The sequence below is a fragment of the Callospermophilus lateralis genome, chromosome 3 (assembly GCF_048772815.1).
Source record: "Callospermophilus lateralis isolate mCalLat2 chromosome 3, mCalLat2.hap1, whole genome shotgun sequence".
Classification (NCBI taxonomy): Eukaryota; Metazoa; Chordata; class Mammalia; order Rodentia; family Sciuridae; genus Callospermophilus; species Callospermophilus lateralis.
Window position 1 is genome coordinate 169,266,227 of NC_135307.1, and position 15,601 is coordinate 169,281,827.

General features: G+C 43.3%; 1 protein-coding gene across 2 annotated transcripts; it reads right to left on the reverse strand.

The window, feature by feature from the left end:
• Window positions 1-582: 582 nt before the first annotated feature.
• Window positions 583-14,351, reverse strand: Prnp (prion protein (Kanno blood group)). 2 transcript variants are annotated; one of them, XM_076848976.2, is made up of 3 exons: window positions 14,161-14,351; window positions 11,201-11,280; window positions 583-2,966 (listed from the first exon to the last, which is right to left on the reverse strand). In XM_076848976.2, the coding sequence occupies exon 3, from the start codon at window positions 2,954-2,956 to the stop codon at window positions 2,216-2,218; it is 741 nt and encodes a 246-aa protein (XP_076705091.1). In that variant the 5' UTR covers window positions 2,957-2,966; window positions 11,201-11,280; window positions 14,161-14,351; the 3' UTR covers window positions 583-2,215. The 2 variants fall into 2 exon arrangements, with proteins under 2 accessions (XP_076705091.1, XP_076705090.1); XM_076848975.2 differs by having other exon boundaries at window positions 14,157-14,351.
• Window positions 14,352-15,601: the final 1,250 nt, after the last annotated feature.

Sequence of the window (15,601 nt, forward strand, 5' to 3'; positions counted from 1 at the left end):
GTGGGAGGTTATGATAGAAGAGAAGTGGCCTTTTGGTCCAAAGATATGGAATCTGAGAAGTGATTGTCACTGGGGCTCAGAGGACCTGAGAATGTTTTAGAAATTGAGTTAGGGGCATAAAGTGGGTAATTCAGAGCTTGTTAAGCTTCATTTTATCTAGAAAGTCTATTTCTAGGGGCTGGGAGTGCATGTAGCTCAGTAGTAGAGTGCTTGCCTAACATGCTTATTAATATTTAATAATATTTAATTGAACCCTGGGTTCAATTCCCAGCACTGCAAAAATCCATTTTGAAATCTATGACAGAAAAATGTTCCCGGAGCATGTGAATTGTGTTCCTCCTCAAGAGTACTTTTACAGTTTACCCAAGGCTGAGAGCACTCAGATACTTGCAGGGGAAAAAATGAGAAGGCAGCAGAAATAAACTAGTCCCTAATTGCAAGTAAGGATGATGGCAGGATCACAGTAGGTACATGTAATCAGCCACCACCCGAGGCTGAAAGTGCCACTGGCTCAGATCAACCCCCAGGTGATCCTACCAGCACAGGGTCAGCACCAATGAATACAACTTTAAACTCTGTGGGTGGTGCTCATCTTAGCTCTTGTTTAATTTCAGTCAGATAATAAACACTTATAAATTTTTATACAACAAAACAAATACATGCAAAGTTACAAATATAGAAAATATAAAGTACATGCATATTTCAAAGACCAGTTAGTGGTGTCCACTTTGGATTCATATACAAAACTATTCAGTGCACGTTGTAAGCCTAAGGGCCACAAAAAAGGCTTTCCCACGTATTAAGTACTTAGTACCTCAGGAAACCATTAATGTGTTAGACATTTCTGATGTTAATTGCTCTAAACAAAACTTCTAAGTTTGTCATATGCAATATATATTTTTTATATATATATATTTAACATTAAACACCCATATAGTGCAAGCCAATTACATTGTAGAATAGTAATATTTATCTGCTGGGCGACCATATTGAACAATTTAGGGAACAACTTTACCTTATCTAAATAACATTTACAGAATTTCCTTTTCCACTTAGAATGGATATTTCTGACATCTGCAACCTAAGATATTTTTTAGATTGTCTCCCTGTTCTTTGATTCAAAAGCCAATTACAGAAACTGAAGACTCAACCTAATCCTGGGTTTTAACAATTATGGGACAGAAATGAAGAAACAGAGCTCTTCTTTGTATGCTAACTGCGTTCTTTCACTTCACAATCCTCCAAGAGGATCATGGGTCTGCCCTTGCAGACTTCCTTGGAGTCCCATCTCCTGGCATCACCCAAACATGGTTAACATCACTCTAGTTTCCAGGAAACCAAGAATTACCTTCAGTATTTAGGAGGCAATCTTGCTGCCTTAGTTATCTACAATTTATTTACTAAAGAAAGGAATGCCACATTTGGATGCTCTACACATCCCAGAGGGGAGCTTGTCTCCAAAGGCACCATTCCCAAAGGCTGGATTTTTCAGTCCCAGAAGTCTTTTGCTTGTGTTAATTATGTCCATCCCCGGCAAATATGTCCTCTGGCAGGAGGTATAGGGTCACAATAATATTTACCGATTCAGCAACTGCTGTGTAGTCCCTACTGCAAAAAGCAAAATGTCACCGCAGCTCTCTGCAAAAACACAGCACATGCTCCAGGGCTGAGCCTGTGGCCCAAGAGTTGAAGATTTCTGGTTTTTTTTTTTTTCTCTTTTGAATGAGTATCATGTGGCCCCCTTCCAAATTTGGCAGAAATAATATCAAGTTTTCTTAAAAGAGATGAGAAAAGTTTTCCAAACTGCTGTGAAATCATTGCTAAGCTGGGACATTCATGCCTTGAGCTCTGGCTACTAATAGAGCCAGAGGTATTCAGGCAAAGGTATTTGAGGACCATTTTAAGATCTATTCTAGCCTTTATCTGTTGCAATAGACCAAAAATGAGCCTAGATTAACCAGTGATTATTTGCTGTTATACTCTTGCAGGCTCAGCATTAGCCTTGGTCCACGAAGGACTCAATCAAAGGGCCCTTGAATAAACAGCATCCAAGTCTACTCTACATTTTTGGGTGCCCATCAGTGCCAAGGGTATAGCCTATGGGGGACAGAGAGAGAAGCAAAAATGAGACACCACCACTAAAAGGGCTGCAGGTGGATACCCCCTCCCGACCCTGGAGCAAGATAAAGACGACTTGGAAATAGGAAGTCCTTCCTCATCCCACAATCAGGAAAATGAGGAAGGAGATGAGGAGGATCACAGGTGGGGAGGAGAAGAGGACCATGCTGGATCCTCTTTGGTAGTAAGCCTGGGCCTCCTGCTTGTACTGGGTGGTGCACATCTGCTCCACCACACGCTCCATTATCTTAATATCGGTCTCGGTGAAGTTATCCCCTTTGGTGGTGGTGGTGACTGTGTGCTGCTTGATTGTGATATTGACGCAGTCATGCACAAAGCTGTTCTGGTTGGGATACTGATCCACCGGCTTGTAGTACACTTGGCTGGGGTAACGGTTCATGTTTTCACGGTAGTAACGGTCCTCATAGTCACTGCCAAAGTGCATCATGGGCCTGCTCATGGCACTCCCCAGCATGTAGCCACCAAGGCCCCCTACCACTGCCCCGGCTGCAGCAGCACCTGCCATATGCTTCATGCTGGTTTTTGGCTTAACGGGCTTGCCCCATTGATTATGGGTGCCACCTTGACCCCAACCACCACCGTGGGGTTGTCCCCAGCCACCGCCACCATGGGGTTGCCCCCAGCCTCCGCCACCATGAGGCTGCCCCCAGCCACCACCCTGAGGTGGGTAGCGGTTGCCTCCAGGGCTGCCTTGCCCAGGGTAACGGCTTCCCCCAGTGTTCCACCCTCCTCCAGGCTTTGGCCGTTTTTTGCAGAGGCCGATGTCACTCAATGTGGCCACGAAGAGAATCAGCAGCCAGCAGCCAGGGTTCACCATGATGACTGATCTGCAAAATGAAGAAGAGGGCATGGCGTGAGTGACCTACATTTACCCTGAAACCACCTAATGTTTGCTCATTATGAATGAAGGCACAGCAACGACAAACTCCTCACACCCTGGGCTTCTGGGAAGCACTCTGGATAAAAGCAATTGTAAGCAAAGGGAAACACAACTTATTCTCATTCTCTAAAGACAAATTTGACTTTAAGTTAATTTCAAGCTGTTTCCTGAAACTTGAAAGAGGCAGAATGCCAGCAGTGTTCCTTAGTATAAAAATGATTGCCAATTGGTAACCTGCATGTGTTCTGGGAGGAACTACTTACTCCTGGTGGGCTTACCATGGCTCTGAGCTTCTTTAGAGCAGTCAATCTAGGAAGTAGGCACATCCTCATAGGGACACTGGAAGCTGTGCCATCGGTCTGTTATAAGGGGCACCAGCTCCTATGGGGCATGGGCCTTCTATATCCAGGGGAATCATTTACCCACCGATATGGATCTTATTCCCTTGAATCTGAACAGTCACTGGCAGGGGCTGAGGGTTTAGATAAGCCCCCAGCTGCTGTGTGGACATCAAAAGACCCTGGTGCATCCCCTTTGGAGTAACCTAAGGCCTGTGTAAGTTTATGAGTCTGGTTAGGAAGCTCCTCAGGTGGATGTGGCAGGAATTAAAAAACTGAAAAACATAGGCCCAGTGTCTTATTTCCTCTGCAGGGATGTAGGCAGGGAGCAAGTGCCTCTTGTTTGTGGCTGTGTTCTTGGAGATTGGGGCAGTGCCTGGCACAGAGCAGGACACAATAGATACTTGTTAAGTTAAAGAATTAATATCCCCTGAACATACAAATGCCAAGAATAACTTCCTCAAAGGAATTCTAAGTACAATTTTACTAGAAATAGGAAACATCCAGGATTTTGCAAGCCCATTTGTAAATTCATCGCTCTCTCTATAGACAGACAAACAGACAGGTGGGGCTGTTGACACTTGGGCAGTGTTCACAGAAGTGCAATCACACACTTGGTGACTGAGTTTTATGTCAGTATTTAACGTTTTATGAATGATTTCTTTTCTTCCAATTTTTGGTAGGAAATAAATACTTTATATTATAAAAGCACAGTATATAAATCAACAGTGAACCAAACATCCTGGATCACAATTTATGACCCATTTTAGAATGTTTCTTCATCAAATTATAAATCTCATTTACTGAGAGCTAAGTTCCAAGAACAAAGGTAAAAGGCAAAGTAGAATGATTATTAAACAGGATCTACTGTAGCCCAGATCAAATCATATCTTCAAGATATCACTGTGTGCCCCAAGATCTAAAATGGCATATACCATCTTGTTCACAGTGCTGAGATTATCTTCAAATTTAAAAAAAAAAAGATAAAGTTTGTTTTAATATCCTGCAGAATTTACAACTAAACTGGATACTAGTCATGAGAATTATTAAGAAAAATAAATATAACTCATTTATTTGTTTATGCTTATGTTTCTACTAACATATTAAAATTGGAAGTGCTGGTGGTCATAAGTAAATCAAAATATATTTGAAAATCACAAGCCAAATTAAAGTATTCAGATCTTACTAATTTGGATTTGGGGAGCCCCATTCCTGTTCCCACCCCACCCTCTGCAGGCCTCCTTCCCAGATCCACTCATCATCTCATGGGGTCCAGCTCTCGGCCTCCATGTTGCTCACACACCCCAGGGAACCATCTCCTCAATTAACAGTTCACAGTCTGAAACGTTTTTAGGTCAACCCCTTCCTTCTTTACCCCAGTGAGCCAAACCCAGACTATACCTTGGGGTTATTCTTGAATTTTCTCTTTACAGCATACATCGACTCTATCAGCAAATCTAATTAGCTCCACCTTGACAAGAATCCTAAGCACCTTGGCTTCTCACATGTTCCAACATGACAGTCTTGGCTGAAGCCTCCATCACTTCTCGCCTGAGTCCTTCCCAGCCTCCCATCTAACCTCCTTGCTTCTCCCTTGGCCCCTACTGCAGTTACATGGTGCCATTCCCTTGCCCTCAAGTGACACTCCTTTGTACTCAGGATAAAATGCAAAGTCCTGACCATGCCGGTTGGGTCACAGGGCCTGGCTCCACTGACCTCCTCTCCACAGCCTCCTGCTGCTCCTCAAACCAACCAGCAAACCACTTTCTCTGTGCCTCTGCACTTGCTACTGCTACTCAGGTGCTCAAGTCTGCTCAAATATCTTAGTGTTGCTCTTCACATCAACTGCCTGAAATAGCACCCCATCCTATCTCCTTTCTCTGTTTCGATTCCTTCCAGAGCTGTCAAGGCTACCGGGCACACTATTTACTGTCGCTATTGTTCATCTTCTCCACTGGAGCAGAGGCTCTTCCGGGGCAGCGGCTTGGTTCTGTTCACAGAATGTCCCTGGACTTGGCGCCTGATTCATAATAGATGCTGAACGAATGAAAGACCATGAAAACTGCTCTATATTGGAGTGTAAGGACTCAGCAAACTATAAAGTATTGGCAATGGCTATCTAAAGAGGATCATATTTATAAATTCACGAACTATTCTTCTCTCCAATGGCCAGCTGACAGCATCAATTCAATAAATCAAACATTTGTTTTATGTGCTGGACACAGTGGCAGACTGGCTGGCTAGAGATATAGTATGACTGGAAATGGGAGGCGGCAGGAAGAGGAGGCTGCAGGGGAATCACACTGAGCTGGGCCTTGCTTCCTATTAAGGCTGTAAGAGTTAAATGTAGCTCAGTGGGGATGCAGCTCAGTGGTAGAGTGCTTTACTAGCATGCTGAGGCCCTGGGTTAAATCCCCAGTAGCACACACGTACACAGAAAGAGTTAGGGCTCTGTAAGCTCATGAAGACACAGGACCAGGCAATGATACCCACAGTGACAAAGGCACAGAGGAGAAAAACCAGGCACAGAGGTTTTCAGAATGGAGAAAGGTGGTGAGAGAGGGCCCTGGAAGGTCTGAGGCAGGCTCAGCAACTTAGCAAGACCCACAGCAACTTAGAGAGACTCTGTCTTAAAACAAAGAGAGCTCAGCAGTTGAGTGTCCCTGGGTTTAATCCCCAGTACTACAACCAACCAACCAAACAAACATATTGCCTCTTCCATTGTTCAAAGTGTCACAGTTCAGATGCTAAATCTATGGCCAGCTCTATATTGAAAATGAGAAGGGGAAACAAAAAGGAGGTTCTGAAAGGACAACAAATTACTGTATACTGTTTGTTTTACGAAGTAAAAATCTGTGTGAGATGGATGGCCTTCCCATTAAAATATAAATTACAAAAGTCAACTTCGGAACTAACCCATTTGACATATATTTATGTAATAACTAGTATATGCTATTTGTTTTAAGAAATAGAAGATGGGTGAAGTGGTACATGCCTGTAATCCCAGTTATTTAAGAAGCTGAAGTGGAAGGATCCCAAGTTTGAGGCCTCCCTGAGCAACTTAATGAGGCTGTCTCAAAAATAAAATAAAAAGGGCTGGGGAATGTAGCTTAACAGAAAAGCACTGGCCTAGCATGTACAAGGCCCTGGATCCAATGGCTAGTACTGCAAAAAGGAAAAGGAAAAGGGGTGGGGGGAAATAAAACTAGAATTGACCAATAAGCAAAGAAAAATGGAGAAAAAAGTGGTCAAAAATCATATATTATACTGGGCACTGTGGTACACATCTATAATCCCAGTGACTCAGGATGCTGAGGCAGGGAATAGTAAATGTGAGGCCAACCTCAGCAACTTAGTGAGTACTTGTCTCAAATAATAAAAGAAAAAGGGCAGGGAACGTAGCTCAGTGATAAGAGCATCTGGGTTCAGTCTCCAGTACGGCAAAACAAAATAAAACAACAAACCCCAAAACATCAACAGAACTATCCATCTATCTAGTAATATAATGTTTATAGTATGGAAACTTACTGACTCCTGCCATGGTCTGGATGTGGTTTGTCCCCCAAGGGTTCATGTGTTGGAGGCTTGATCCTCATTGTGGCAATGTTGGGAGGTAACAGAACCTTTAAGAGGTGGGGACTAGTGAGAGGTCCTTAGGCCACTGGAGATGCTGCCCCCAGAAAGGATTAGGGGAACTCCTATGGGTATGGATTAGTTCTCTGGAGAGTGAGTTGCTTCTCACACACGTTCCTTCCATTGGGGGGGCCATCCACTATGAGGCTTTCACCAGAGCTAAACTGATGCTGGGAGCACACCCTTCCACCTCTAGATTTGTAAACTAACAAACCTATTTTCTTTATAAGTCACCTAGCCTAGGGTATTTCATTATAGTAACAAAATGGAGACATACAATGAGTTTTATACATATTTTGAATTTCTTCTAAGATTGTAGAATTATGCGAGGGGCCAAGGACACAATGATGAGTGAGATATTGAGCTTAGTGGGTTCGAAGACCAAAAAAGATATTGAGCATCTAGTCTTATGAAATAAGAGGAAAAGTAGACTGCTGAAATTGGAAAAGTGGGTAAAGGTCTTAGAAGGAGAATAACACCATAGAATTGTGTTTTCAAAAAAGCTCATCCTACTGTAGTATAAAGAAGAAGGTTTAGCAGGACAAAAAAGGAAATGGAGAGACCAGTTAGAAAATTACTGAAGGAAGATGGTGGCATGCCTGGGATGTAGTTGATGAGCTATTAATAAATGAGATGCATTTTGCAGAAAGAACCCATAAGACCTGCTGATAGAGCAGACAGAGGAATGAGAGTTGCCCAGGCTTGTGGCTTTCATAACCTGTGATATGGTAGTGATACCATCTCTGAAATAGGAGAAACCAGAGGAACACCAGAGCTGGGCAAACCTAACTGTGAGTATTAGTTTAGACACATAAACTTTGCCATATCTGTAAGATATTCAAGTGGGAGGATCAAGTGAGAGAGAGTTAGGCAATTGTTTAAAGAATCTGGAAAGGAGGAGAGATAAACATTTGGACATATTTACCTGAGACACAGGGTTTATAACCAATAGGATAAAGGGACAAGATTAAAATTCTTGCTGGGCAAAGTGGCCCAAACTGTAATCCCAACAACCTTCAGGAGGCTGAGAAAGGAGGGTCACATGTTTGAGGTCAACCTGGACAATTTAGTGAGACCCTGTCTCTAAATAAAATTTGAAAAGACCTGTAGCTCAATAGTAGAGCACTTGTGTACCATGTTGAGGCCCTGGGTTCAATCTCCACTACTGCGCGCAGAGAGAGGGAGAGAGGGAGAGAGAGAGAGAAAAGATTCAATCCTTAGTATGAAGGCTGGCATTCAGCTACACAGCCTCCCCTCCAGTAATAGGGATATTTTCACATCCATGGAAAAGACCATAAAACTAATTTTAATAGTTTAGTAAAAGAAGAATACACTGTGAACAGTAAGGATTATTTTAGGAATAAAAGAATGTCTCAAAATCAGGAAATCTTAATAGATCTTAACAGCTCAAGAAGGAAAAAACAAAAGAAACCCAAATTTTTTGCAGATGTCAAAAAAAGTTTTCAATTAAATCAATATCTATTCCTGACTTTAAAAAAAGTTCAAGCTATTTTTTTAAAAGTTTGCATAGAAGCCCCATGTGGTGGTACATGTCGGTCATCCCAGCAACTCCGGAGGCTGAGACAGGAGGATCATAAGTTTGAGGTCAGTCTCAGCAAATAAGTGAGGACCTCAGAAACTTCATGAGACCCTGTCTCAAAATAAATAAAAATGTGGCTCAGTGGTAAAACACCCCTAGGTTCAGTTCCCACTACTGTAAAAAGAAAAAAAGAAAGTTTGTATGGGGGGTGGAGATGTAGCTCAGGGGTAGAGTATGTCCCTAGCACATGCAGGCTTTGGGTTCCATCTCAAGTGCATGCGCACACATAATCGTATAGAACCAGAAGGCTAGGACCTTTCCATCAAGACAGGCTAGCACAAACACAAAGCTCATTTCCTGTTCTAATTGTTTTTTTTCCTTAAAAAATAGGCGGGGGGAAGGCATTTGCATTAATGTGGCAAACAAGACAATAATGCAACCTATCGCTGTTAATATTTTAGATTGTTTTGGAAGTTCATATAGGTTTGATTTTCTATTTGAAAATCCATGAAAATCATCTAAATGGTCTTAGAATAAATGAGTGAGTTCATTAGATAGCAGTTTTTGAAATCAACATAGAAAAGACCAGCGAGTCCCTAAATCTCCTGTAGTTATTTGGAAGATTTAGTGGGGAAAACATTCCATTCATAACGGCAATAAATATTTCAAAATACCTATGATTTGACTTCAAAATAAGTAGTAGGATTTATATAAGAAAAGCTGCGCAGCCCTGGGTTCCCCAGCACTGAATAAAACAAAAAGGACCAAATAAAATTTGGAATGAGAAGAAAATGCAGAATGCATTTGGTTTGCCAGGTAATGGAATGCAAAGCTACAGTGAGATCATGTGGCACTGGTTATAAGAGCAGAATGGCAGGGTTATGGAACCAGAGAGAAGATATGAAAAGATTCATAAATTATTCACTGATTCTATTCTTATTTTAATTTTTAAAAATTAATTAATTTGTTTTGGTACTGGGGATTTAACCCTGGGACATTCTACCACTGAGCTATACCCCCAGCCTTTTTTAACTTTTTACTTTGAGACAAGAGTCTCATTAAGTTGTTGAGGGTCTTGCTAAATTGCTGAGGCTAGCCTCAAACTTGTGATCCTCCTACCTCAGCCTTCCTAGTCATTGGGATTAGATGTATACACCACTGCACCCAGCTTATTCTCATTTATTGATGGGGACTGGCCAGAGCTGGAAAGAACTTGTCTCAAGGTCATAATAACCCAAGATAATAGGGCTGAGATCAAAATTTAGTGGTCTTAATGGCCTTCAATACCATTAAGGAAGTGTGTCATCGGTCAAACTTCTGATAAATCAGAATAACACGTAATAACCTGAAGTTTAATTGGCTCCGGAAGTGGGGAGAATAAACAGCATTCCCATCCCTCATTGTTCTTGAGGAAATTTCCTGTTCTTTCTTGAGTTAAATAGAAATAACAGGTCACATTTTTTAAGGTTTTGAAGTCACTGATCCTTAAATTTGACGCAAGCCATACAAAATTTTGGAAAAATAATTAGGATAGGGATTTTTATTTTTTTTTACTGGCACCTTGAGATCCAGCTCTGTATTAAGTAGGACAAAGGGCCCCCAACCTCGTCCATCATCAGAATTACTTGAAGAACAGCCAGATTCAGTGGTGCATGCCTATAATCTCAACAACTTGGGAGGTTGAGGCAGGAGGATCCCAAGTTCAAGGCCAGCCTCAGCAAATTAGTGAGGCCCTAAGCAACTTAGTGCCAATTTGATGCAGAGATTTTTTTTTTTTTTTTTAGATCCCATCTCAGAAAGAGGTGGGGGGGCCTAGGGATGTGGCTCAATGGTTAAGCACCTCAGGTTCAATAAGAATTACCCCTCCCCCCAAAAAAATTACTAAAATCACTTAAGGAACAAGATTGCCACAACCCCAAGAGTTCCAGCAACAGAATTCCGGAAGCTTCCTAGCAAACTGGCATTCCTAGCCAGGCTTGCAGTTAGGTCCTCAGGCATGCAACACTTAACGTTATGATACTTTTCTTCCTAAAAGGGGCATGTCTCCCTTGAAGTGATCATACAGTACTATGGCTGCAGGAAGAAGAATATAGTAGGACAACAGGATTAACAAACTGAGGCAAAAACTCTTCCAACTGTAAGAATTGCTGCATACACTCTTCACTTAGGGTTATTTTGTAATGCTGTAGCCATCCCCAGGTTAGATACAGACATGTGTTGAATGTTTAATATGCAGCAGTTCACAGCTGATATAGTTGCCTTGGAATTAGAAATAAGATCTGAAAAGGGAGAATGGACTACGTAAGTTAAAACTATAGTTGAGAAAAACCTGGGCTTTGGCTTTCTCAGTTGGTTGAGAGTCCTATTAGTGCCAATTTGATGCAGAGATGTTTATTTTATTGTTGTGCTTTTTATTATGTTATTTTAAAAATACTTGTTCCCTTACACAATTCAGCATAATTCCAAAGAAAGCTATGGTGGTTCTTGCTCAACCAAATCAAGCTGACTTTACGTGAAACAATAATGCAATGAGGTGTAAGATAAACATTACCAAATGGCCTCTAGAGCAAGGGCTTGTGATTATAGACTGGGATTTGCCGTGACAGTTGGTGACTTTCAACCATTACAAGACGAAAGAGATTTTACAGGGTACAATCTGTTGTGACTTACCTAAACTGGACTGGTGCCTCTATGAAGACAGAATGCTTCGGCCTGGCTGAAATTGTTCAGTTTGAGGTATATTCAGGAGTCTTTAAAAACAACAATGAAAAACTAGAATTGATAAATGAATCCAAGAAGTGATTCTTAAAGAAAAACCTAATACACAGATTACTAAACCAGTAATACATCATCGTGAGAAAAAAATGAATAGCATTTGAGAAAGGAAACAGGGTCAGCTAAAAATGTTTTATTCTAAGAAGCAAACATGATAATGATCTCTCCCTCTTTTTCCAACACACAGAAAACTGTGGGTCCATTTCATTTTAGAATCTGAAACTGAGTCAGGTGCGGTGGCTCTTACGGTGGCTCTTACTTGCAATCCCAGTTATTTGTGAGGCTGAGGCAGGAGGATTGCAAAGTCAAGGCCACCTGGGCAACTCATTGAGAGCCTATTTCAAAATAAAATTATTTGAAAAAAGGAGGGAGGTGCTGGGAATGTAGCTCAGAGGTAGGCTACTCCTAGATTCAATCTCCAAGACCACACAAACAAACCAAAAACCTGTCCCAGGGTTCAATAACATTAGCTAGTGAAAGCAATATATCAACAACAACAAAAAATTAGAATCATGTATAATTTCTTTTGGCACTTTCATTTTCTATGCTTTCCCTTTCATATTTTTACCCATGTATTCATGCATGAGCTCCTGGCCCCATCTATCACTGGCTTCAAATCAAGATTTTTGATGGTTACATAATGTTCCTTTCAGTTAATGTGTCATTTTTCTTAGCTGTCCTGCTGTTACACATTTTAGTTGCTTCCCGGTTCTAATTTTAGATCATTCTGCTTGGAATAGGTGCCTGCATGTTTTGTTTTTTTTTTTTCCTTGTTTGTTTCTTCCATTGCAGGTAAATTCCCAGGAATTTCTGGGTCACAGCTTCCAACTAATGCATCTTCACATTGTTTTATAAAAGGTCTGTATTGATTCACACTGTCTCCAGTGGGTGTGACTAGGATATAGAACAAAGTATGGGTACCAAAGGTCAGTTTTCAGCAGATGGTTAATCTTTGTAACTATGCCTGGAAGAACATCATTTTCTCCTTTTTATGAATGGGCAAAGGAGGGTCAGGAAATCAGGTAACCTGCCCAAAGTCACAAAGTGGGTTGCAAAGCCATATTTCTAACCAGAAAGCCCTGCCACTTGCCCGGATGTCTGAATAGTCAAAAGTTTCAGGCAGCCTTCCAGCAACAGGGCTTGCCGTCACTGTTTTCTTTAACAGATGTAAAATGGTAACCTAAATTTGCTTCAATTTGCATTTTATTATGTAAATGACTCATCATTTCACTATTTATCTATTATAACCCTGATATTTTCTTTTCACAAGTATAGAAAGCTTGTGTCAGGTACAAATAACATACAAATTCCATTCTAGCTACCCTGCTTCCTTTCTGATTCTGGTTTTTGAGAGCTTCTCAGTATTTGTGTAGATAAAATCATTCCTTTTCCTTGATGACATTTTTTTTTTTTTTCAAATCTGGGAGAATAGTTGATTTTTCTAAATGTCTGACATTTATTCAATTTTCTGTTCCTATTTTTCAGATGACTAAAATTTATACAAATCTTTAATTCTATCTCTCTGGAGTTTTGTAATTCTGTCTATCTGGAATTTTGTATAAGGAAAAGAGGAACACCTCAAACGTTCAGCACCTGGGGAACTGTTTATTAAGCCATGATACTATAACTACAAGAAAATTAAGCAGCCATGAAATTGCATTTCACTGTGCATGACACCGAAAAATAGAAAGCAGTTGACTTTCCGATGAGGAGGATGGGATGTGATGGCCATGGAATTACGCGGTAAAAATTATGTTTGCTGATCTACTACAGAGATGGAGGAAAAAAATCAAAGACAGTAGAAATGAATCCCCCGCCCCCCACACTGTTTCATAACGAAAGGAAACGTGAAGGAGTCTGCTTCTCAGGTGGCAGAGGCTGGTTATCCGCGGGCCACGGGCTCCTCCCTTGCAGCCCCACGGATGGCCCAGTTCTGTCCCTTCTGAAGAGCAGGAGAGAATGTAAAAAACGATGCTGAAGGTCCGCTGTGGGGGTAGGACGGAGAGCCCAGCCCCCAAAGCCCAAAGCCGGGTTGCAGACCCCCAACCCCAGGAACCCGGGCGACGCCGGCTTTGCAAATGAAGGGCGGAGCCTATATGAAGCCCCGCCCCCGTGCGCGTGGCTGGGTCCCCAGGAGGATGCCAAAGGGGCGGGGCTGCGGCCTCCCCCGGTACAGTCTCTGTGGCCAGAAATGGGGGGTGCCGCGGACTCCCGGGGGGCGCTCAACGGCTCGGGGGGAGGCCGGGAGCAGGCGCCCGCGTACCCAGTCTCCTCACTACCCTCTGGGCATCGGGGAGCAGTCCGTCCTGGCCAAGGGGCATCCTGGCGTCTGCCCTCCGGCTCCGAAGGAGACTAACTGGCAAGGAGTCAAGAGCTCCGCGTCCCCCAGGGGCCTGGCCTCTCCCAACGTTTGCGGCCCTCCCCATTTTCCCTGTTACTGAATTATCTCTATCCCTCCCCTACTTCCCCAGCGGCCCGAGGGTCGCGCGTCTCGCCCATCCCGCAGCCGGGTGGGGTAGGAGAAGCGATCAGGCAGACACCTCTGTAGCACCAACGTCCCTCCACAGGGGCTCCGCCAGCCCCCTCTCCCATCCCGAAAAAAAGGAGGGGGGAGCTTTCCTAAACCTAAAAGCCAAGCCAAGCAGCTTCATCCGAAGAGACAAACACAGGGCAGGCCTCAGACGCGCCACGCGCGCTCCGGGCGCCCCAGCCCCTTCCCACCGCCAGGGTCCGCCGGGGACCTCCCCCAGCTGTGCGCCTGGACTCCCAGGCCCAGGGCCTCACTCTCGGCCTTCGCGGCTTCCCCGCCGGAGTTTCTAGGATCCCGCCCCCGGCCGCGCTGGGTGTTTACCTGCCTCGGAAGCTCGGAGAGAAGCTCGCAGCGCCGCGGCTGTCAGCAACTGGCGCAGGGAGCGGGCGACGCGCAGGGCGCAGGCGGGGCGGGGGGGCGGGAAAGGGAGGCGGCGGCGCTCGCAGGCGGAGGTCCGTGCGGGGACCAATTACCTCGCCGCCCAGCGCACGCTCCCTGGCTCTGGGCAGGCGTCCGGCTTTACCTTAAAGGGTGCCGGACTGCAGAGCAGGGCGGGGAATGAGTCACCACATAAAACGTGTTGAGATTCGCTTAAACACTTGCATCAGGTGGTACGCCTCCCGGTGTCATCGCTTCCTGACGTTGCTCATTGACTATAAAAAAAAATATCTTTAATGATTCGGCCAGCTCTCCGTTATATAATGGAAACTCGAGAATATGAAAGGTTTACATACAGAATGAGAAAGCAATCTCTGGAATTTTGGGTAACCAGAAATTTCTAAAGAGGATAATTGGCTAGCCTGGATTGAGCCCCAAATTTATATGTTTTACTTAAATCCTTAAAATTTGAGACCTGGAAAGGACATTGGCCATTACTTTCCCCCACCCCCCATTTCACTTTCTGCTCCTCACATACAAAGGGGATGATATGAATTATGACATTGACAGAGAGGAAAAACATGTAATACATTTAACAAGTCTGCACATGACCTGAGGCAGTTTATATGATGTAAAAGATATGTTCTTGCTCAAGATTCCTGCTAAAAATTAGATGCCATTGCTGAGCTGCAGGTTTGTAATCCCAGCTACTCAGGAGACTGAGGTAGGTTTGCAAGTTCCAATGGTAGCCTGGGCAGCTTAGCCAGACCCTGTCTTACAATATAATATAAAAAGTCCTGGGGATGAAGCTCTGTGGTAGAGGAACCCTGGGTTCAATACCCAGTACAGGAAAATTTAAATTTAAATTAGAAACAAAAAAGAGGAAAGGAGATGTAGGTTGTCTCATTTGAAGGAGGGCCAGGCTTAAAGTGAAAGGACAGGGTTAGTTGGGCAGGCCATATAAACTTGCTTACATTAAGGCACTTTTGAACAGGAAAGGGGCATAAACTAGGACTGTTCTGGGAAAAACAGGACATCTAGGCTCACATTATGGGCAAGAGGCTTACAAAAAGTTTAAGAGGTTTAAGAACAACAGGGGAAAAAAAGAGGTTTAAGAACATTAAGGCACCCACTTAAAACAGGATTTGGATTAATATTTGTTATCTCAGGAGCCATCACTCAAGTGGGAAGAAATGAGTGGTGAGGGAAGGAAGGCGCCAGGAGAATTGTAGCTTTGATGTGAAAGGGTGTGTGTGTCTGCTTGATATTTAGGTGAAGGTAGGTGGGCACTGGACAGGTCTGCTGGGAAGGGGAAATGAGAGGGCTGGAAATATGGCCTTGGGATAGAGATAATTCAGTAACAGGGAAAACAAGATTGTGGCCAGTTA